At 40.2% G+C, this 23,000-nt stretch overlaps 1 protein-coding gene across 2 annotated transcripts in view; it reads left to right on the forward strand.

The window, feature by feature from the left end:
* Positions 1 to 23,000, forward strand: part of LOC133995034 (mediator of RNA polymerase II transcription subunit 13-like) — an 88,003-nt gene that overhangs the window by 36,044 nt on the left and 28,959 nt on the right. For both annotated transcript variants that reach the window (XM_062434304.1, XM_062434305.1), the window contains exons 3-4: positions 16,306 to 16,390; positions 20,473 to 20,556. In XM_062434304.1, coding sequence (XP_062290288.1) covers positions 16,306 to 16,390; positions 20,473 to 20,556 — 169 coding nt within the window. The remainder of the gene's footprint in view (positions 1 to 16,305; positions 16,391 to 20,472; positions 20,557 to 23,000) is intronic.

Genomic DNA, 23,000 nt, shown 5'->3' on the forward strand with positions numbered 1-23,000 from the left:
AGAATGAGAGCTTTGTGAGTCTTAGAGAGAAAGAGATGGAGAGACTGAAAGAAGGACAGAGAGAAGGAGTGTTAAAGAGGTTGTGAGGATATTAGGGAGTTAAGGGAGGGGTGAAAAAGTGGGAAGCAGAGTTGAGGGGTGGAGCAAACTACGATATAGATAGAGGAGGGAAGTACAAGGAAGGGAGGGGAAATGAGAAAGAGATCGTGACATTTCTCTTTTTTTTTTTAAAGATCAACAATCTAGTGCTAATATAGGCTACAGGTTTTATAGAAATCCCTCAAAACAAACAGACCCTGTTTATGTATTTTAGCAGCTACTTACAAAGGCTGCTGTGTCTTAAGGAGTGCTGTGTTTCACGTTGAAGTTAGAGGGGAAGCATGTTTCTCAGTCTTGAGCTGTAACAGTCGGGTTTTATTGGGTGATTTGGAAGCACAATAAACAGAATGTACCACTTACAAAGAATCACTGAACTCTGTCTTTGATATGTATGCATGCATAAGAGATTAATGAGATACACATCGAAAGTCATGGGCTGATATCAGTGTTGCCTCAGGTTTAGTCTTTGGCACCAACGCTGTACTTCCAGGTCATTGCACTTCCAACATTTTATTCATTTATCTGTTGCACACAGTAAATTATGTGTGCTGCAACAAAAAATAAGTGTATGAGAGTGAAGAGTGCAGAATGAATAACACATCAGTTTCGTGATACTTCTGCAAGAAATAGTGTAAATATGAGCATACAAATACCGCAATGTATGTCATAGTGTGATACTTTATAGCATTAATTTAAGTTAAAGTGCATGGGGAAAAAAAACACAAGATTAGAGCTTTATTTTATCATATCTTAGATCTTATTTCAGTCTGACTTTAAGATGAGGTTTCACGACATAAAAAGCTAAATATACATATATTTAAAATAAACGGTAGATGATTAAATGCGATGAATGCTGCTGTTGTTTCCTCCTATCCTCCTTCTTGAAGACGAGCCAGCTGCCTTTGATATCTGCAGTTTGTGAGGCCTCTCAGCCTGCGTCAAGTGACTACAACGGCCAAATTGATTTTTTCCCCTGGCGTTTTTATCACCGGCATAGAAATGCTGATTTTGTTGCAGTAACCACACAATCAATGTTCCCACAATAGCCGGCTATTCTCATATAGGGACTACAGCAGTTTGTTAAAAACAATTAGCAATTATGAAAATTACATTTTCTGGTACTGGGAGCCACGTGTAGAATATATTATCTATCGGGAATGTGTTCAGTAAGTCACAGTCTTTAGTATCATAAAAGGAAACTTTACCAGCAGTTTATCATTACAGTGTGCAAATATGTAATGATAATGAGTAATGCAAAACACATCATCCAGTGGAACTTGAAGATCTGCCTTAGGCTACAAACGTTGGTTACTTGTTTCTGTAGTGGTGCCTTTAAAAGCCTTATGAAGTGACACTCTTCCTTGATTTTATGTATTTCCTGTTGAAACAGGACGTTGGGGCAGGACATAGTGCAGGGAGGGATCATTTGCAAGTGTAAACCAATAAGATATCAGTTTGGGAGAGAAACACAATTTTATTATAGGGGATAGGTGGACAAGATTTTACACTGTAGTTGTTCAAATTTTGATTTAAGCCCACTTTAAACCCATGGGATGATGTCTGTATTTAAGATATTCTGTTTTAAAGGGAGTGAAAATCATGTGAGGTAATTTCATGAGGACTGTCAAATGTGGGTTACTCCAGCAAGAGGGACAAGTACACATTTAAAAAATCATACTACTAAATACTTCATAAATCAGCATATTTGGAAGTAGTTTCATGGTACCAGGTTGCACATATTGCACTGTTGAATCAGATAAAACAGCGTGAAAGAAGAAGCGACCACCACCGGAGCTACGTTACAGTCTTTAATGTCATCTGCTGGCCATAAATACAACAGTAGAGTGAGTCCATCTTATTGGATGAGATTCACGCAATACATTCTGATTGTTGTAGGATTTCCCCCTTAGAGTGGTGTGAGGAGCATAGACTGTATATATAATGGACGTAACATCCGTGACGTCACCCATTGGTTTGTTGACTGCTGCTTGGAAGCGAATAGTTTCGGATCTGAGCAGCGCCATCTTGAAAATTTCAGGTGCATGCTGGGTAAAAAAAAAACAGGGATTCTACTTATATGGGCATCAGGAGGAGCATGAGGCGCCCTCCTGAACCTGTGAACCAATCAACCTGTCAATCACGACGTAGCCACGCCCTAATGCATACCCTGCTCTATCGTCACATATAAAATCAGGGAGGCCAAAATGTCCCAAATGAACATCATACTGCATTGAAGAAGGCTTTAAACTAGCGATTGAGACCATAAACACATTTTGAAAACGTTTACTGAGGTTAGAAATCAAGTGAGAAGTTGGTGAATTCTCCATTGACTTGTATAGAGACGGAAGTCCTTTTGACACCAAAACGGTCGCCCCCTGGTGGCCTTTTGATAGAATGCAGTTTTAAGTTACTTCCGCGTTGGCCTCATTTCAGAGGACTAGAACTCCCCGCTTGGTGGGGAGTTTACAGCCTTTTTCTCAATTTTGTCTCTAGGCATAGGGCACCGATTTTAAAAATAATTGCACGTTTACCACATAGGTGACCTACATGGTTGCCCATAAAGTTGGAATAATTTAGTTTTCAGACACATTCCTCTTTTTATTTTCTATTTATACACATCAGTAATCACCTTTGACCAGGTATAATGAGATTGATCAATACAATTTTGAGAATATATACACTTTATCTATCAAGAATAAATCACATTGTCACAATCATTGCATTAGAAGAAGTAAAAAATATGTTATTCCAACAGTGTAGTTTAAAGAAATCATCTTACAGCAATGAATTTTCCCTTTAAAGCAATAATGAACTTTAATAAATGAAGCAAGACTAGAGTTACATTAAAGTAAACTTGCAGCTGTTTGGTTTATTCAGTGAAGTGCTACTTTTTTAGTTTTTGGTCATTTTAATTTTCTGACATCACTGCCCGGTTACACCACTAAAATAAATTCCCACACCCCTTTTACAACCAGCTGTTCTTCGGTTCATCTTAAGTATCTGTCATAAAAATTGAGAAAATGGGACATTGTGAGAAGTAAAAAAAAACCCCACAGAAATGATCATTTAGGGCACATCTCCAGCCACATTATGCTTCAGTAATAAATGAAAAATATACAATTGAATCAAGATTTAATTCTACTTCTGCTGCCTTGTCAACATCATGTTCCTACAGTAGTGAACACATGAGCAGTGATGCCAGACTCCACGTGAATTATGACCACAATATACAGCGTTACTACTGTTTAAAGATTTGTGTTCAACTGAGTGATGTGTAGCTACTATAAGACATTAGATTCATCATAAAGTGGTGAATACTAGCATGTTTTTGCTGATGGGCTGTTTTTAACTAACTATTGATCTCTGCAATCCAATGAGAGACTTCACTGAAAAATGTATCATCAGATCATAAGTGCACTATAAGGACCAGAGGAGGGACCAGCATAGACATTGTACGCACTCCCATGAATGAACGGCAGCTTGGCCTGCATGTGAAGAGAGGAGGGCTCTCCATCTCTCGCTCATCCTTGAGAGAAAGAGAGAGGTTTGCTATCACTCTCTCTCTCTCTCTACGTCTCCTTCTCTCTCCTCTCCCGTCTAGTGGCAGTTAGGAAACCCTGTGGAGTCCCGCTAAGCCTCTCAATGGCTGCCCTGCCTCCCACCTCGAGGCCCATTCACTTCTAATGAGGTGCTCAAGTGTCTGTGGCTTAACATGAGGGTCAGCACCACAGACGCGGGCCCTTTTACACCACTAGCAAGTGATTAATGATATCATGCTCTTATTTTTTAATGTGTTAGTGTTTTATTTGAATATGCATCAGCTACAACGTTTGTCAAACTTTATTTTCTGTGCACCATGAATATTAATCGTCTGAATCTGAAGCTTGCTTACACAGATAAACAGAATATTTACATAAATTAAATCATCAGGTAGCACTGTGAAAAAAAAAAAAAAAAAAAAAAAAATCATTGTACTGTTTTTTGCTTGATACGTCTGTGTGTCCCAGCACTACTAGTAGCTTGACACTTGACACAGTATTTTGACAGCTACAGGTATATGCTGAATAAATGGGCATCAAAGGAAGTGTCACTACACTCTTTCTTAACAGTGTCACAAACTCTTCCCCTGGAGAAAATTAGTCACACACATTGTTTTTGGATGGTTTATCACTAACCTCCTCCCTCCGATGTGGTGCTCTTTGATTACACTGCCAGTGGAAATAATGTGGGCTCAAAGTGACCAGCCCACCATCCTTCCCATTATGAACAGGCACTGGCAGAGTTCAGTGTCAAGCTGATGTCGTGGATGGTTAGACGGAGAAGTAACAACTTATAAAGGGTAAACGTGACAGGAAGAGATAAGGAGCTGTTTGAGTAAAGAGAGGTGAAGGTTGAAGGTCAGTTTCCTCTTCGTGTCCAGTCGGGGAGTTCAGGTCCTCTGAAATGATGCGAACGCGGAAGTAACTTAAAACTGCATTCTATCAAAAGGCCACCAGGGGGCGACCGTTTTGGTGTCAAAAGGACTTCCGTCTCTATACAAGTCAATGGAGAATTCACCAACTTCTCACTTGATTTCTAACCTCAGTAAACGTTTTCAAAATGTGTTTATGGTCTCAATCGCTAGTTTAAAGCCTTCTTCAATGCAGTATGATGTTCATTTGGGACATTTTGGCCTCCCTGATTTTATATGTGACGATAAAGCAGGGTATGCATTAGGGCGTGGCTACGTCGTGATTGACAGGTTGATTGGTTCACAGGTTCAGGAGGGCGCCTCATGCTCCTCCTGATGCCCATATAAGTAGAATCCCTGTTTTTTTTTTACCCAGCATGCACCTGAAATTTTCAAGATGGCGCCGCTCAGATCCGAAACTATTCGCTTCCAAGCAGCAGTCCACAAACCAATGGGTGACGTCACGGATGTTACGTCCATTTTATATACAGTCTATGTTCGTGTCATTTAATTTTCAAGCAGATTTTTAATTACTTTCTGCCATTTCTCCTGATATTTGATTCATTTTTGAAGAAAAAAAAAGTCAAAATCTATTTATCTATTTATTTAAACACTTAGTTGACTCTACTTATAAATGGACCTGAGACAGACGGAGGATGCCGTGAAGCAGACCACCAGTGGAATTGCTCAGAAACATCTGCTTCCATAAATAGCAAGCCGTAAATAGAAGCTGTCCTCAACACTTTCAGCTATGTAAACTGTAATAAACAGTTGCTGTTACTTCCTGTGTATTTCTGGCAAACAGGATCAATTCAGAGAGGAAACAGTTTAAAGTGGCATTGAAGAGAATTCAGGACAAGATTATATTTAAACAGTCAAACTGTGAAAAGAATACACATTATTATAATCTTATTGGTCAGTAAATATACCTACAATAACTTAGGTGGAGGCATTTTAGAACATTTATGTTTACACAGAGGATTAAGACAAAAAAATGCACCAAAAAACCCCAAACAAACACATTGTAGTAATTTAAATTATTTTTTTAACCATTCTATAAAATACAAATGTCACAAAGCTGAAGTCAGTATGTTTAAAGGTACAGCATTTGGGGAAATAAACTTGTTTTTGTTGCAGAGTTTAGTTTCTTTCCATAGCTCTTTTTTTATTTCTTTTTTCTTTTAATTCTTTGCTGAAATCAAAAAAATGTCAGTTGTGATTATATGATTAGATGCCACCACCAGAGACTGGATGTATTTTCACGACAATGTGTTGAAAACAGTTGAGACACTGGCGTCCCATTCATTTATTTATTACCCACCGACTTATGGGAAAACACTTGGCACTTAGCACTTAGCATGCATCCCAAACATAAAAAGATGTGTGTGTGTGGTGTTGCTTCGTGTGTGTGCATGTGTGTGTATGTGATGGGTTGAATGAGCTAAGTGACTGTCAAATTAAGCAGGGGTGTGGGATAATTCTATTGGCTTTTCTCTGCACAGTTGGCTCTGTTTTGATTGTCAGGGTTGGTGAGAGGCCAGCGTACAACACACACGCACACACACACACACACACGCACATACAAACACACTCCTCGTTTACTTTCAGCATCACACAGAGCCCACTCGTTACCTTTCCTTCACTGTCATATCGCTCCTGTCATCTTCCCGTTTCATGCAGACCTATTTTCTTCCTTTGTGGTCTATTTTCTTCTTTTTTTTCCTTTCCTTTCATACCAACTATCCCCCTCTGATCCCTCTACACCATCACTCCACCACACGTCCCACATCTTTACTCTCACACCAACACACATGCATTTTATAGCAGGTTATATTAGTGAGTAATCTCATTTGTGTTCTTGTTGTTGGCATAATAGCCCCAGCTAGATCCTCTCCAGTCACTCTAATTACACCATCGACTGCATTAATACAGAAAATATCCTGTGAATTATACATTACACTGTCAACAGGCTCTTACAGTAATGACAAGAATCACGTACACTATCACTGGACTGACTGGTGAGATGCTTAATAAATTAAGGAGCTTATTTGTCATATTTGTTTACTAAATTAAATATACATGAGTTGACTTTGCTGCGGAAATACACCGAAAACCAACAAACGTCAAATAAGATATTTAATCTGTGAAAAATGAAGCACCACAAATTGAATTTGAACATCAGACTAGTGATATCAGCTGCCTGTCTTGTTGACTTAAATGAGAATATCTGAACTGTTGGGGTTGTAGCATGGTGGTGCAGTGTTGTGCATTTTTTCAATTATTTATTTTCCTCTCATGCCAGTGATGATTGCCCCCCTCTTGATTGTGTAAAACATGCAGCATTGTCTGTGAAATAGATCCCTGTTTACACATGAAGAGGCTGACTCCGCTGAGAATCACAGCTAGTTATACCTCTTATCTTTCCTTCTGTTGTTTTGTGTATACTTTCCCTTTTATTCCTGTTAATTGATCAGTTTTACACAAGCAGGCACATGTACAGTCTATCCTCTACCTGCTCTCATCAGTATGCCTTATGTACGCTTGCAGAGGGGCTTCATGCCTCTACAATTCACACCGGGTTATCATGGGCAGCAGTGTGACAAGCTGTGTAGCAATAAAACAGAACCCATGTGAATAAACCCCAATCTATGTTAACTTAAAGTTGCAACATGATATATTCTGTGCATATTGTTATGTTTGCAAATTCAAATTTGTTCTGCAGATCTGAGCTATATGCACAGCGAGATGTAAACCAGTTTTCTACATGTGCTCACGAAGCCCCCTGCTTGTGCTTTATTCCTTTTTTTTTTTTCTTTGAATCAAATTCCCCCATTGTCAGAGCCAACAGTAGAAAACAAAGTGCTGTGAATATGGTGAGCAGCGAGGTAACGAGGGGAAGTTGTGTAAGGGAATATGGAGAGCTGCTCTGTTGACATGGCCTGGGTCGCTGCCAGCAACCCGCTCTTACCCTCCACTTTGACCTCAGAGGACAAGAGGTGGGGTTTTCTGCTGCCAGGGGGAAGAGACAACCAAAAACTTTTAGATAGATTATAGAACTATCGCATGGATGATCGGACGTGTCACCAAATACTTCTACTGTAGTTGCTTTTGCGTGCTTGTGTGTTTATAAAAATACACACGCTTGTGGCACAACGCTCACACCCTGGTCCCTTCTCTTGCCTCTCTGCCTGACTCACCCCCACAACTATGCAAGCAACTTCAGCTCAGTCACCTAATTGATTCCAGATTTCCCCCCTCATCCCTTCACTCTCTCTCTCTCAGCCTCCTCCTCCTCCTCGCTGTCACTGCTGCCTCTCGTTCTGTCCGTTCTGGGCTCTCTGGGTCTCAATGCCTGCCATTTGTGCATGCAACCTGTTTGCCATTACAAATATGTAATCATGAATGTGTATATATAAACATGATTGTCCGTTTGTGTGCACGATATGTCATTGATATAGGTTTCTATATCTATAAGTCCATGGGTTCCTTTCTATAAGTGCCTCAGCTTTCTTCCTGTGATGTCATTAGATGAGATTACTTGATAAGAAAGCCTGTTAAAGCTCACATGCAGTTTTTACAGAGTTTCCTGTTAGAGTGGTGGCGGTGTATTACGAGGCATGGCAGGCACTCTGCTGTGTTGTGTTGACAGGTGTCGCTGGAAAGTTTAGAAATGGTGTCACTAGAGCATGAGAGCGCGTAGGTGACTATCACATGGATAGGGGTGGAGGATGCCGGATGCTGGGTGCTGGGTGTTTGCTGTTTTATGACCTGAAGAGTTGACAGCAATGAGAAAAAGTCTGAAGAAAATATGGTCCTGTGTTTGTTTCAATGCTAAATTAAATGTTAAATATGAACTCAGTGTTGATCATTCAGGCACTTTAGAGAGTTGACCTGCTTTTGATGCATTATTGCTCCGAATGAAGAAAGACACAGTATTAAAAAAAAAAATCCAAAACATTGACATACAGTGTGCTATAAAGCTCAACACAATTTTTAACACATTTCATATTTGTTAAAATTGTTGAATGCTATAAATAAAGTCTTAATTTTAAGGTCAACACTTCTACAGTAAGATCTTTTTTGTTGTTGTTCATAAAGACACATCAAGACAATCATTTTGCATCCAATTTCACCATGAATGTATTTTTACATGTTCATGTTTTTAAAAGTACTTTAAATTTCTTTTAAAATGTCTTTATAAGCATCTCCTCCAGCAGCCTATTACATCATTTCTTGATATTGAGAACATTTTCACTCCTGTGTGTGTAAAGCGTACAGTGAGGTAGTGGAGGCTGTGGATACCGACATGGTTGAGCTAATAAATGTATACAGTGCAAAGGGTATGCACAAAGTCAACTGTGTGTCCAGTGGTTACTGGGTCATACAAATGTACAGTATTTACACACCACTGGATAAAAGGCACAGTCAGATGTCATGTCCTTATGCTACTGGTGTCAGATGCATGTTTAATTGACCTCGTCTGATCCTGTCACCTGCTCTTGTGTGCAGAGAAATCTTTCACATCAGCCAGCTTGATGTTCATGTAACTGAAAACAAGAAAAGACTAGAAGACCACCTGGGCCCCAGTGACCCACCTTAAGCCCTTCCCTTGATTTGAACAACTACAACCAGAAAGAGTGGGCTCAAGCAAAGAGCGAGCTAGCCATTACTGTCATTTTCTGTTTCATAACAAAGCCATGGCTGCTGTTTCAAACTGACGCGGGGGAGAAATTGACAAAGTTGAAGAAATGGATAGTTACTGTATGTGTAACCTTCACTTTAAACATTTCATTGCTGAATAAATAGCAAGGCTAATGCATGGAGACTGAAGTGCTTTTTAAAACTGTATCTGTTCGTTTTTCAGTTCAAGTGGGAAATAGCTCAGTATAATAAGGATAGATCACTTGGAAATGTATGACAACATTTATTGAGAGAGTCTTTTGTGATTAGACTTCATCACCATGAGGAGAGGCTTCCCTCGACACTGCTGGTGGTGGAGTAGACCAAGAAAGTGGGTCTAAAAGGGAGAATGCCAGGATGATGATCATATTAAAGAACAGCATTCAAGGAGAGTGGACATAAAGATAATAATGGTGACATAAGAATTTGTGAATGAAATAATGTATGAGATCTTCTACGGACGTTCAAACCATAGACTGTATATAAAATGGACGTAACATCCGTGACGTCACCCATTGGTTTGTGGACTGCTGCTCGGAAGCCAATAGTATCGGATCTGAGCAGCGCCATCTTGGAAATTTCTGGTGCATGCTGGGAAAAATAAAAACAGGGATTCTACTTATATGGGCATCAGGAGGAGCATGAGGCGCCCTCCTGAACCTGTGAACCAATCAACCTGTCAATCACGACGTAGCCACGCCCTAATGCATACCCTGCTTTATCGTCAAATATAAAATCAGGGAGGCCAAAATGTCCCAAATGAACATCATACTGCATTGAAGAAGGCTTTAAACTAGCGATTGAGACCATAAACACATTTTGAAAACGTTTACTGAGGTTAGAAATCAAGTGAGAAGTTGGTGAATTCTCCATTGACTTGTATAGAGACGGAAGTCCTTTTGACACTAAAACGGTCGCCCCCTGGTGGCCTTTTGATAGAATGCAGTTTTAAGTTACTTCCACGTTGGCATCATTTCAGAGGACCAGAACTCCCCGCCTGGTTCAAACCAAAAAAAGATTCACAGACTGATAAGAGTTAAACGTTTGTGATCTATAAAGTTCAGGAAAAGCAAAAGATTCATGTTAATGTTCGCCTGCTACTCCTAAAACTAGAACTATGGCCAAATAACCTAAATTGGAGGCAGATTAGTCCAGTGAAAATAAAGGTAAAGCTTTCATAACATCCTGCTTTCAAGCTAAACTTCTTAATGAGTGGTACATGTTCTGTTTTGTATTGAAGGTTGTGAAGGTCAGCTGGCCTACAGTGGCTGCATTAAGTCTTTGTCTTTGTGCCAGTTTAATACAGCATACAGAACATTATAAACTGTATAATAGCAATAAGTTATCCCCTCTGGACTTCTTGTGTTTGTGACCATAGTTTTTTTGTTATTCTGATGTCCAAACTGCCTCATATCACACAAATACCTGTCCTGGGTGGGGTTTCCCCTGTAGGAAATGCTTAGGTCAAGAGAACAAGAAAACACAGTGGAGAAAGTGAATCATTGCTTTAAAATATCACAAGCCGGTTTCTGAATGCCCCACGATCAATGAATGAATGCAAAACCAAAACTGAACCATTCTGTAAAGGTTTGAGGAGTAACATTTACTGAACTGCAACATAAAATCAAATAATATATCTGCAGGGTTGTTGATCAATATCAGTGACTCAACAATTACTTTTCTGTGTGCTGATTCAAAGCTGAGTCTTTGGCCTGTTTGGTGCTTTGAAGCAATTGGATTTTATGGCCAAATCATTTTCTTAGGTGACATTTTTAGACCTCACACAGCAGTTCGGGGTGTTCGAAAACCACTTACACTCATGTCAGTGTCAGGTAGTATCATATAAATGTAGTGTGAGCTTTACATGACACGTCTGCAGTTTGTCCCACAGCACTTCTATTATGTATATTACATTATACACCTGGTTGTATGTTGATGGTCATACACGCATGTAAAAAAAGTAAACAAACATTTTCTTCTATTGTCTTTCAGTATAATCACATTGTGGCAAAACGTTCAGGACGACACATCATAGTTTAATGTGATTATGTACCTTTTACCAAAATACATCACATATAATATTGCAATACTTCTTATTCTTCATAAGATTAAGTCAAGTCAATTTTTATTGATATAATCCAATATCACAAATCACAACTTTGCCTCAGGGGGCTTTACAGTCTGTAGCAGTACAACATCCTCTATCGTTAGACCCTCGATCCAGATCAGGAAGAGCAATAGAGAAAGGATCCCTCTTCCAGAACAGACAGACGTGCAACAAATCTGCATACAAGCAAGACCAGATAACAGAAATACAGCATGAAAAAAACAGGATGACAAAATTATAGATGAATTGATAACATAATGAAAAAGCTGATCAGTAGAACATCGAACAACTTCCTGGCGCAGCCAAACAGAAACGGCCTGAAACAGATCGGGAGGAGGTTATTTTTTCCCATATTGCACATTTCCACATACTTACAGTCTAGACAAGAACACAAACAAACATACACTTGTTCCTTGTTTGTGGCCATGGTATCTTTGTTTCCCTCTCTATCCACCTGTGCAGCCTCTCTCTAATAGTAAAAGCCCATAAGTAAAGGCATGTGGTCATGCACACACACCACATGCACTACATACCCACACACATGCATGCGTAAATGCATGCACGCACACAGACAGACACACACATTACACACAGCAAACAGAGACCAACCTCTGTTCAGACATGCAGCAGGGCAGCTAATTAGTAAAGTGGCAGTGGGGTTTGTGTGAAATCACACACACACACACACACACACACACACACACACACACACACACACACACACACACACACACACACACACACACACACACACACACACACACACACACACACACACACGTTCATTGCCTGCACACTGCAGAGACACTACTGGACACAAAGACTCCTGGTGCTATTGATCCAAGACAAATGAACAAATGAGAGAGAGAGGGGGGGGAGAGAGAAAGGGAGGGGGAGAGAGAGAGAGAGGGGGGGGGGAGAGAGAGAGGGAGGGGGAGAGAGAGAGAGAGGGGGAGAGGAGGCAGGAAAAGTGTGGAGAGGGGTCATCGTGTGCAAGACAGAGTGTTGTCACACCTCAGCTCCCGCCTTCTCTCGTTCTTAGATCAATACCATCTTTGTGTTTGTTAGCACAGCATTGTGGTGACGAGTTGTCGCTCCCCCTAGTGGTGTGAGACCAGAGGGAGAGAGAGGGAGAGAGAGAGAGAGAGAGAGAGAGAGAGACAGGGAAAAAGGTGGATAGTGAGTCAGAGAGGGGGAAGCATAAAGGAATGGAAAGATGGGGTCAGATACAGATGATGAGATAGAGAGAAAGAGAGGTGGAAATACGGCGATAGTGGCGACCCAGTTCCATCACTGCTTGTTTGTTGTGTTTGGGGTGGTGTGGCAGTTAATAGCATCGTGGCCCCTCTGATGGGGGGGGGGGGGGGGGGTGAAGCATTTGTATGAAGGTTACTCCACTGTACACACTCTCATACAGTACTCACACGTTTGCCACTTTGCATGTGCACAAAGGCACTCTGGGTATCAGTACTCACACGCACTGCAAGTACCAACATGAACACACATTCACACATTCGTAATGATTCTGATCATTTTGATTCCTGATGTTCATCTCACACTGAGATGTTTATACTACAAACATGCATGCACACACGTTGTTTTATGTATGGTTCCATGTAGAGAGAAACCATACTATAACAAATGTATTTTTAGGCATAGCAGCAATTGAGGGTAATATCTGCCGGTCAGTCAACGACTAAAATATCTCAACAACTGTTGGATGAATTGCCATGAAAGGTTGCACAGACCATAATGTTCTCAAGATAAAGATATTTAGCTTAGTTTGCCTCCATGAGGTTAAATGTTATGGTTCTTAGTGAGATGCCTCAACTTTCATGTCATGTCGTGTTTGGTGGTTCCCATGTATCACCATCATCAAGTTTCATTTATAACAAAATATCTGCAAAACTTACTACATCCTTAACCATAGCTGTACTTTGTAGTTGTTGATAGCATGCATACAAAAAATCACTCCTAGTTTTACACTCCACTATTTTATTTGAGTGTCTGAAATCTGAGATTGTAAATTTACCTTCTGTAAAAAAAGTGTGTTGATGTCATGTACACTACCTTATGGTAACAATCCCACAATGCAGCATGCTGGATTTTATTGACTTGGAAATTACAGCTGACATCAATGATGCCAACTGATGATGATTATCAGGTGTTTGACATATAAATGTGCAGATAACTACTGAGTGAACAATTTACTATTTATTTTATACTGTAGCTATATGTGAATGAGTGAGTTATTGTGTGCATTTTAGCATGCTAACATTAACATTTAACTCAAAGCAATGCAATGCAGCCTAACAGAGCTGCTAGACTTAAAACAATTTAAAAAAGTTTTTATTTTGACCACGAACAAGAACTGAAAAGCAGCTCAGTAACTACAAAACCACATTTAAAAAAAAATCATTTCTAGCTCAGACTGTTGTTATTGTTATTATTCATAATATTATTATTTTCTAGTAATTCTGTCTGGCATATTATCATTTTGGCCCAATTTCATCTCACTTTCTTAACTGTAAAAGCAAACATGACCTTTTGGTCAATGTGGGACTTAGAATCTGTGTGAATTATATATATATATATATATTTCTAAATCTGTCTGCTTCTTTTAAAAACTAATCTTGCTATTTATAACTGAAAATCAATAAAAACCAAAAATGATGAGCGTTCAGCTTATTCTAATTGAGACAGTGGTCGATTACATCCAGTCGCTTTAGAAATGTTCAGGCATGATGCAGTTAGCTTCCTGTAGCTCAGGCTGTGATGAATGATGGATAGCGATGCTTTAAAGCCCTATTGCACTTAGCTGTGCATTTAGAGTCTACTGCATGCTTTTCCCTTGGGCCATCTGTGTTCCTCCTCTGATTAACAGGCAGTAAAAACTCAAAACATGACAGTTACTGACTGACTGTTGCTGAAATGACAGTTTCATGGTGTTTACTCCAAGTATACACCTCAAACGTCCCTTTGGGACACCGCTGCTTTAACATCTCAGATCATCATTTTATTTCACACTCCATTCTCTGTATGTATAATGATTGTATGGGGTTGTCTGTGTGTGTGTGTGTGTGTGTGTGTGTGCTTCAGTGGATATCTGACCTTGTTTGCTTTCAAGAGTGATTTGTCGCACCTTGTGTTGATGTGGTGCACTGAGCTGGCTCTTTGGCAGCTAGAATGTAAACAGGAGCATCTAATGTGGATTGCATGTTTTCCATGTGCCTAAATATGTTCGGCAACCTCTGCCGGGATTTGTCAACACATTGTAGCTGCTGTCTAAGGAGCTACAACATTACATGCTAGAAGGAAGCAAAGGTGAAAAAAACTCTCTTTTTAAGTCAATTGCTGTGGTGAGGTGTATGGTTCAGATCTTGAGTGTTGCGAGGGTTGAGGAGTCAGCGACACAGTTTTGGAATGAATGGGGGTCAGGAGCCTGCTGTGTAGATGGTCGGGAGCAGATGGTTGTGGAGGATTGGTAGAGTGGACGGGGAAAAAGTTTAGGGTTTTTTAAGAGAGGGAGAGAGAGGAAGAGATATTGAGACAGTGAGAGCTAATGAGCTGGATTTGCTGGAGACTTGGCATTCTGTTCATGGTGCTCGCTCTATCTCTCTCCTCTGTAGAAGAGCTGGCTTGAGCTAGCTTCCTGTCTGAGCCCTGAAGCAGGAGTAAATGAGGGGTGGGTGGGGGTGGAGGAAGGAGGAGGAGGAGGTAGAGGGGGGGTGTTGGAAGCAATAGAACAGAGGAAGGAGGAGAAGGAGGAGGGTGAGGGGCGGGAGGGACCAGTGTTGAAATTGAATGCCAGGGCGCCATGTTCTCACCGCCAGCGTTTCCATGGTTACAGGGTAATTCTGGCGAGTAAGGAAATTTCATTCACTCTGGTATGAAGAAGAAGAAGAAAAAAAAAACAGGAGGGAAATATCAACAAAGCAACAGAGAAGGGTAAAGGAATACACAACATCAATAAAAAGGAAAAAAAAAAAATCAGGGACGAGGTAGAGAAGAAGGAGGAGAAAGAGAAAACATCTACCGGGGTTTATGCCACCCATCCCCCAGGCGATCTGCTTCTTTCTTTCATTCCTTTTTTTCTTGTGTATTTCTGTGATGCTTGGTTTGTTTGCCACCACCCTATAAGCAAACACAACACCCACCCACAATCCTCCAGTTCTTCCAGCAGCCCTGCAGGTATATGGCAAAGAACAAAGAGAAACACTGTTAACTGGCCGCTGTGTGTGTCTGTGCATGTGTGTGTGTGTGTGTTTTTTTTGGGAGGAGGGAAATGGGAGCATGTGCCGGGGAAGGGTCGAGGGGTTAGAGAAATCAAGAGAATTGCTCACAACACATTTGGCACACGCATGTGAACTGGCTGCTGACATGTCAGAGACTCGGGCAAAGTGACACTCGCTCGGCCAACCTTGTCTTCATTCCCTAAAAAATTTCACAGGCAAAAAAAAGGGCTGAGCTGAGAGTCCGTATGCGTGTACAAACCTGAGCATGCAAGCATGTGTGTCAGCCTCCGCAGATACAGGCACACTCTCGCTCTCTAGCTAACTGAGCTTGACAACTGCATGGGGTTTGACTGGGCTGTCGCTGCAGCCAACCTGACAGCTGCAGAGCCAAGCACCCTCTGTGCGCATAATACACACACACACACACACTCACACACACACATACACACACACACACACACACACACACACACACACGTATATATGCACATGCACACGACTTCAAGTGCAATTTCTAAAATGATGTGCAGGTTTTCTCATCTCAGCACATACAGCATGTTTTGACAGCTATAAACATGCAACACTGAATCATGTGTTGTTTATTATCCTCAAGCTGGTGTGTGCAGATGTTTCTCTGTCGCTGAAAATATCCTCACTGCTTATATGAATGAGATGATATTGAGATTTGTAATTTCATGATTGTTTTTTTTTTTTTATTCCCCCTTTTCTTTCAGTGGCTGAGGAGGGGCTTTGGGAGTGTGGGCTGTCCTACGAGTGCCGAACTCTCCTGTTCAAGGCTGTACACAACCTGTTGGAAAGGTAAAATCATTATCCAGAAGCATTCATTACCTGCATAGCAATGGTCGCAGGCAGGAAGTGAAAAACACACATAAAATTGGAAAACATGTTATATAATAGGAGAAGTTACATAAATTGTAATAAAAAAAAAATAACAGAACTATAAATGCATTTACTACACATACTTTACAGCACTTTTAGTGTTTCAGATATCCACTTTTAGACATTCCCACCATGGACTTTCCATAATCAATCTTAATATATTTAAAAAACTATATACAAAATCACTTGAATATGCCAGACGGAAAAAAAGTTGTAGCTTAAGTGTCCTTAAAGAGCTGAATATTATGATATTTGAATGGTTTCTGTTGCTGAACGTATGCAGAAATAGTTATAATAGAAATGATTGAAAAAACAAATGGAAGAAAGAGAATAAAAAAGATTTGAAGAACACTAATTAACTTTTTTTTTTTAATTGTTTAAGATTTGTACTATGTTCTATTTCACATTAAGGTAAAATAATTACTGTTTCACTTGATAAAAGATTAAGGTTATATAATTAAGCTAAAACATTGCTTTATAATAATAATAAATAAATCTTTACATCTATCAGTCTTTTAAATGAACACTCTGAATTTCTCTCTGTCTCTTCCAAAAATGACCAAGAATGATATTTATAAAAAATTCAGCAAACAGAAGAACTTGGAGTCGTGTTGACAGACAGCTTCAGTTTCCTTCTAGCAGCTTCACCTTAATGAAATTATAATTTGCGCGCTGAATCACTTGCTCAAGTAGCCAAAGCTCTCCTTTCTGAGTCAGAGCCATCTGTTAAATGAAGCAGCACATATTTGCTCTCTATTAAGTTAAGCATCAGTGATCATCATAGGGGGCAGGCAGAATTAACCTTCCTATTACCTTCAAGCTAACTCCTTTTATAGCTCACTATTTCAACAGGGGTAGGGCTCACTTATACTTTCTCTTTCATGTCATACATTTGAAATAAACATTGTCACAGGCAGACATTGTTTTTTATTATTTTTTTAACTAAAAATGGACATTAATTTGAATTAACTACAATTATAAATAAAGCAATTAAGAATATTTGAATAACACAGGAACATTACAATAAATGCCTGCTAAGAATGATTATAAAGAACAAGATGTTACTGAACTTGAGTTCCTGTTGGCAAACCTACAGTAGTACGGCTTGTGATGGTCAGAGCTCTGTTGAATGGTTCATTAGCTTGACATTATCAGCATACAGTAAGACTGCAAATAACAGTGAGGAGGTGAGGGGTTTTGTGGTTGGTTTAAGTCTCAGGGTAATTGGTTAGACAGGCAGTACAGATGTTTTGTTGATTTAAGACAGTGAGACATCTGCCAACAGGACCACAGCAAGATTTATAGAGAGCTCACTGCAGCAGACTTTCATATGGGTTTTATTATTTGTTATAACTGGACATAAATTATCTTCCAAGCTTTATTATACTCAGAGTTTAGCATATAATAGTAAAATGCAATGCTTGTTTCCAATGTGGACTTGTCAATACTGTGCCACAGGATGTACCTAAATGAGGGGAAAACAGGCACATCTAAAATAATGTTTTATTTGGGTTTTATTTCCATTTTTGACAGTCGCTGTGGCCAGAAAATAATTTTTGGGCAACAAGCAGGCGGGGAACTCGGTCCTCTGAAATGAGGCCAATGCGGAAGTAACTTAAAACTGCATTCTATCAAAAGGCCACCAGGGGGCGACCGTTTTGGTGTCAAAAGGACTTCCGTCTCTATACAAGTCAATGGAGAATTCACCAACTTCTCACTTGATTTCTAACCTCAGTAAACGTTTTCAAAATGTGTTTATGGTCTCAATCGCTAGTTTAAAGCCTTCTTCAATGCAGTATGATGTTCATTTGGGACATTTTGGCCTCCCTGATTTTATATGTGACGATAAAGCAGGGTATGCATTAGGGCGTGGCTACGTCGTGATTGACAGGTTGATTGGTTCACAGGTTCAGGAGGGCGCCTCATGCTCCTCCTGATGCCCATATAAGTAGAATCCCTGTTTTTATTTTTCCCAGCATGCACCGGACATTTTCAAGATGGCGCTGCTCAGATCCGAAATTATTCGCTTCCGAGCAGCAGTCCACAAACCAATGGGTGACGTCACGGATGTTACGTCCATTATATATACAGTCTATGGTAACAAGGTGCTACCTTTCTCATGTAGTGGAGCTGAGGTGGGAAGTGGAGTCCAAAATCACCTCAGTTGAGTTTGATAGCTTGGACACCTTGACACCTGTCAATCAAGTAAATATGCTCACAAGCACACTTCTCTTGATGTCATAATGTTTACTTGAGAGAAAAGAGGATTAGAAATGTACAGCAAGGTACATGTTAGAAGAAGCAAAGTTGACTCTTACTCAGCCAGACAATTTATCTATCAAACATCTAACAAGCAGAGGTTCATTTTCATTCATGTCCAAATTGATGAAACTAGTATTCTCATCAAGTCATTTAGAGTATTATTAAAATGAAGCTTTGATTTTTAACAGTGTGATTCTTCCATATTTATTCATGTATATTATTTAGATCAAGGTAATAAGCCCACGCTGATTTTCTTCTTGTTTGATTTTAACCTGAGCAAATAGATATAACTCAAATAATATTTTTGAGCCATTTTCAGGATTAGCTTCCACATTTACTCACAGCATGTAGTACACTGCTTACTCCTGTTAAGTGACTATGATGCACAATGTCTATGTGGCACATCAGGTAACCCATGTGCCTTAACAATTTTAGCATCGAAAAAATTCATGAATTACATTTGATTGGTTCAGTAACTTTTTAACTTTGAATTACTGGGATACCATACAGTCTTGTTTTTTAACTTTCGGGGGAAACCACTGTACTGATCAAGTGCATCAGTTTATCTTCAGCAGCATTAATGTACACAATGTCCACCAACTCGCTTTTAGTCTTAATGTTTCTCCATGAATCTATATGTATGAAGATGTGTGGGCTCAAAGCGATGCAGAGATACTGTAGGCTGGTGTTTCCTTCAGGCTCTTGGCCATCCCACTGGGCTGCAGTGGTTTGTAGATCCTGTCTGAGCAGTGACCAGGACTCAGACAGGCTGGTATGTACACAGACTGTGATAGAGAGAGAGAGAGAGAGAGAGAAAGGAGGAACTGTTGTTGCATAAGAAAATGCGTTAAGAATGCACCAAAGATGGTAGAGCTGGAGGCAAGCAAAGCATTGGATAGCAGAGCCTGGCTGCTTGGAAAGGAGTCCATCAAATCGTGTTGTAATTCTTTGACCCGGGTCAGAGGATCCAGCAAGGGATTCTCTGGCACCTGCACACAGAGATGAGTCAAAGACCCAAGAGCAATGAGTTTTGTCTGTGAGAGGTATGAGATGAGGCGAAGAAGTGAACGGATGGCGGGCTAGCCAAATGGGGAGCATGAACTGTTTGATATAATTACATTTTGGATCTGATGAAAGTAAAGATTTTGGAAAGCCATGTGTAAAAGTGTGCAGCACTATGTGGAAAGTAGGTTAGTGGAACCTGGAATCATAACTTAGACTTTCCTCATGTTGCTGCAGGACAGTGAGAGCTGCAGCTTTTAAGTAATAAAGTAAAATTATAAAACAAGCAGAGTCTCTATTATATTATTAATTATATCTGATTTTCAGTCGTTTCTAAATTCAGCACACGATCAAGGATCAACATATTTTTTAATAACAAAATATTTTATTTGACTAATATTGTTTTATGGATTTAACTCTTTTTGAGGGACAAAACAAACAAAATACTATTCTATTTATAGTCATATAGGTTATGAAATCCATATCAAGGCCATAAACTGCTGTTATTGAAGCTGCCATTGTTAATGACATGACTACTTGAGAAAGAAAAATTCTACACCACAAGCTACAACTTAAACAATCATGATTAAGTCGAAACCTGTCTGAACATCACAAGAACGCTATTTGGTACATATTTCTTATATTGTGTTTCAGGTTCTCCTTTTTAATGTCTAATCAATGACTTACTTTCTTTCACACTTATTGACTTTTCTCTCTGCTTCTCTTTACTGCTGCAGATGTTTGATGGATAAAGGCTTTGTGAGGACTGGAAAGTGGTTCTTCAAGCCATATGAACTGGAAGAAAAGTCTTTGGGCAACAGGTAAGTCAAATATCCAACTCACACACTTCAGGATATTTAGCGGCTGTACATTTGTGTCTTAGCGTTTGGCTGTGAGAGATAACACAGTACACGCCAATGGCTTTGAGTTTGTGCATGGCAAAGAGTGTGATAGGCTTTTTTATGATTCAATATTTCAATCAGTAGAGACAAGTGAACGATGCAAAAAGGTGATAATACAGATGTTATTGATGATTAAGTCTTGTCAAAAGTCTACGGTGCTTAGACTCTACAGGGAGATATTGAATTTGAGGGACTTCAGTCCTGAACAGCAGCAAGATAAATTCCCCTGTGGAATCCAGACAGTGGTGGTGGTGGCTGCTGATGACTTGTGATGAGGCTGATGAAATGATGCATTGATGAATATGCAAAGACTGGACAGTGATAGTGAGGTGATGGGGCATGCATAACGGTACCATGAAAGCACTAAAGACAGAGAAGTAAAAACATATTGAAGGTATGTCACCGTACTATTGGTTAGATGTGACCAGCTTATGTCTTAATTGGAGCCAGGGCGATGACATCAAGGAAATTATGAGTGAGGCAGTGTGAAAGCCAGTGTGAAACCGTGAATTGGGCGGCTGTGGCTCAGGAGGTAGAGCGGTCATCCTCCAATTGGAAGATTGGCAGTTGGATTCCCGGCTCCTCCAGCCCACATGTCGATGTGTCCTTGGGCAAGACACTTAACCCCAAATTGCTCCCGTTGCTGTGCTAACAGTGTATGAATGTGTGTGAATGGGTAGCTTCCTCCTGATGTGCAGGTTGGCACCCTGCGTGGTAGCTGCCTGCCATCAGTGTATGAATGTGTGTGAATGGGGTGAATGAGATGTAGTGTAAAGCGCTTTGAGTGGTTGTAAAGACTAGAAAGGCGCTATATAAGTACAGTCCATTTACCATTTACCAAAGATGGGAGTGACAGATGGTTAACTACAGACCAGATCATGTAAAAGATAGACATCCTGACTGAACTTTCACTGTAGCTCCATTTGTCAAGCCTCCTCTCCTTGATGCTCCAACTGCTGGCTCATGGTGTGACACTATAATAAACCAGGACAGTGAATGGTGGCAAGAGGTGAGTCGAGCTCTCGTGGCTTTGGGCGGTTGTGTGTGTGCGACGGTGTCAGGCTGTATAACTGTGTAGGTGAGAGAACACCGATGTGAGAGACAGACTGAAACAGAGTAAAAAGAGGGTTGGGTGTGATGACAGAACTTGTTGCTCTAGCCATTAAAGTCCCCCTCCCACAGCTCAGTCCGCCCACTTCAGCTTCTCCTGCCTGTGAGAATGACGCATTCCTTACACCTCTAACATAGCGGTGCTTAAATATATTTGAGTGAATGGCTTCAAGGAAAAACACTTAGCTGTCAAATGACTCAATTTAGAAATCTGTTTGAATATTGCTTAGAGGCAGCAAAAATCATTCTTTTATTTCTATTTACTTTGTAGCTTTTGAACCAGAAAGCTGTAAATTGCATTTTCATTCAAATGTGTTGCAAATTCACCGGAAACCCGCAATCTAGAAAGTTGCTGACACAGGTGCAGTCTGCTGCGATGTGCTGTAGCAAACTCAGGTTTAGCTGTTCAGAGCAGGTTGAAGTCCTTCAGTGAGTCACGCTGTGTGACATCTCAACAAAGTATATGTGTCACATACATATGGTGTTCAGAGAAACACTTCCAGCAACCCTGATGTTATTGAGATTTTTTTTTTACCTCTCATGTTGCAATATACTGTACATAAAGGGGACAAATTAAATCTGAATAAATTATTGGTACAGGACCATAGACTGTATATACAATGGACGTAACATCCGTGACGTCACCCATTGGTTTGTGGACTGCTGCTTGGAAGCCAATAGTTTCGGATCTGAGCAGCGCCATCTTGAAAATTTCAGGTGCATGCTGGGTAAAAAAACAAACAGGGATTCTACTTATATGGGCATCAGGAGGAGCAAGAGGCGCCCTCCTGAACCTGTGAACCAATCAACCTGTCAATCACGACGTAGCCACGCCCTAATGCATACCCTGCTTTATCGTCACATATAAAATCAGGGAGGCCAAAATGTCCCAAATGAACATCATACTGCATTGAAGAAGGCTTTAAACTAGCGATTGACCATAAACACATTTTGAAAACGTTTACTGAGGTTAGAAATCAAGTGAGAAGTTGGTGAATTCTCCATTGACTTGTATAGAGACGGAAGTCCTTTTGACACCAAAACGGTCGCCCCCTGGTGGCAGTTTGATAGAATGCAGTTTTAAGTTACTTCCGCGTTCGCATCATTTCAGAGGACCAGAACTCCCCGCCTGTACGGGACATGCTTTCGTACAGGGCACAAGTGCTCACTGAATGGTTTGATGAGAGTGGAAAGGAATTTTCTATGGCCTTCACAGTCACCAGATGTCAACCCAATTGAACATCTGTAGAAAT

Source organism: Scomber scombrus, chromosome 15 (assembly GCF_963691925.1).
Source record: "Scomber scombrus chromosome 15, fScoSco1.1, whole genome shotgun sequence".
Lineage (NCBI taxonomy): Eukaryota > Metazoa > Chordata > Actinopteri > Scombriformes > Scombridae > Scomber > Scomber scombrus.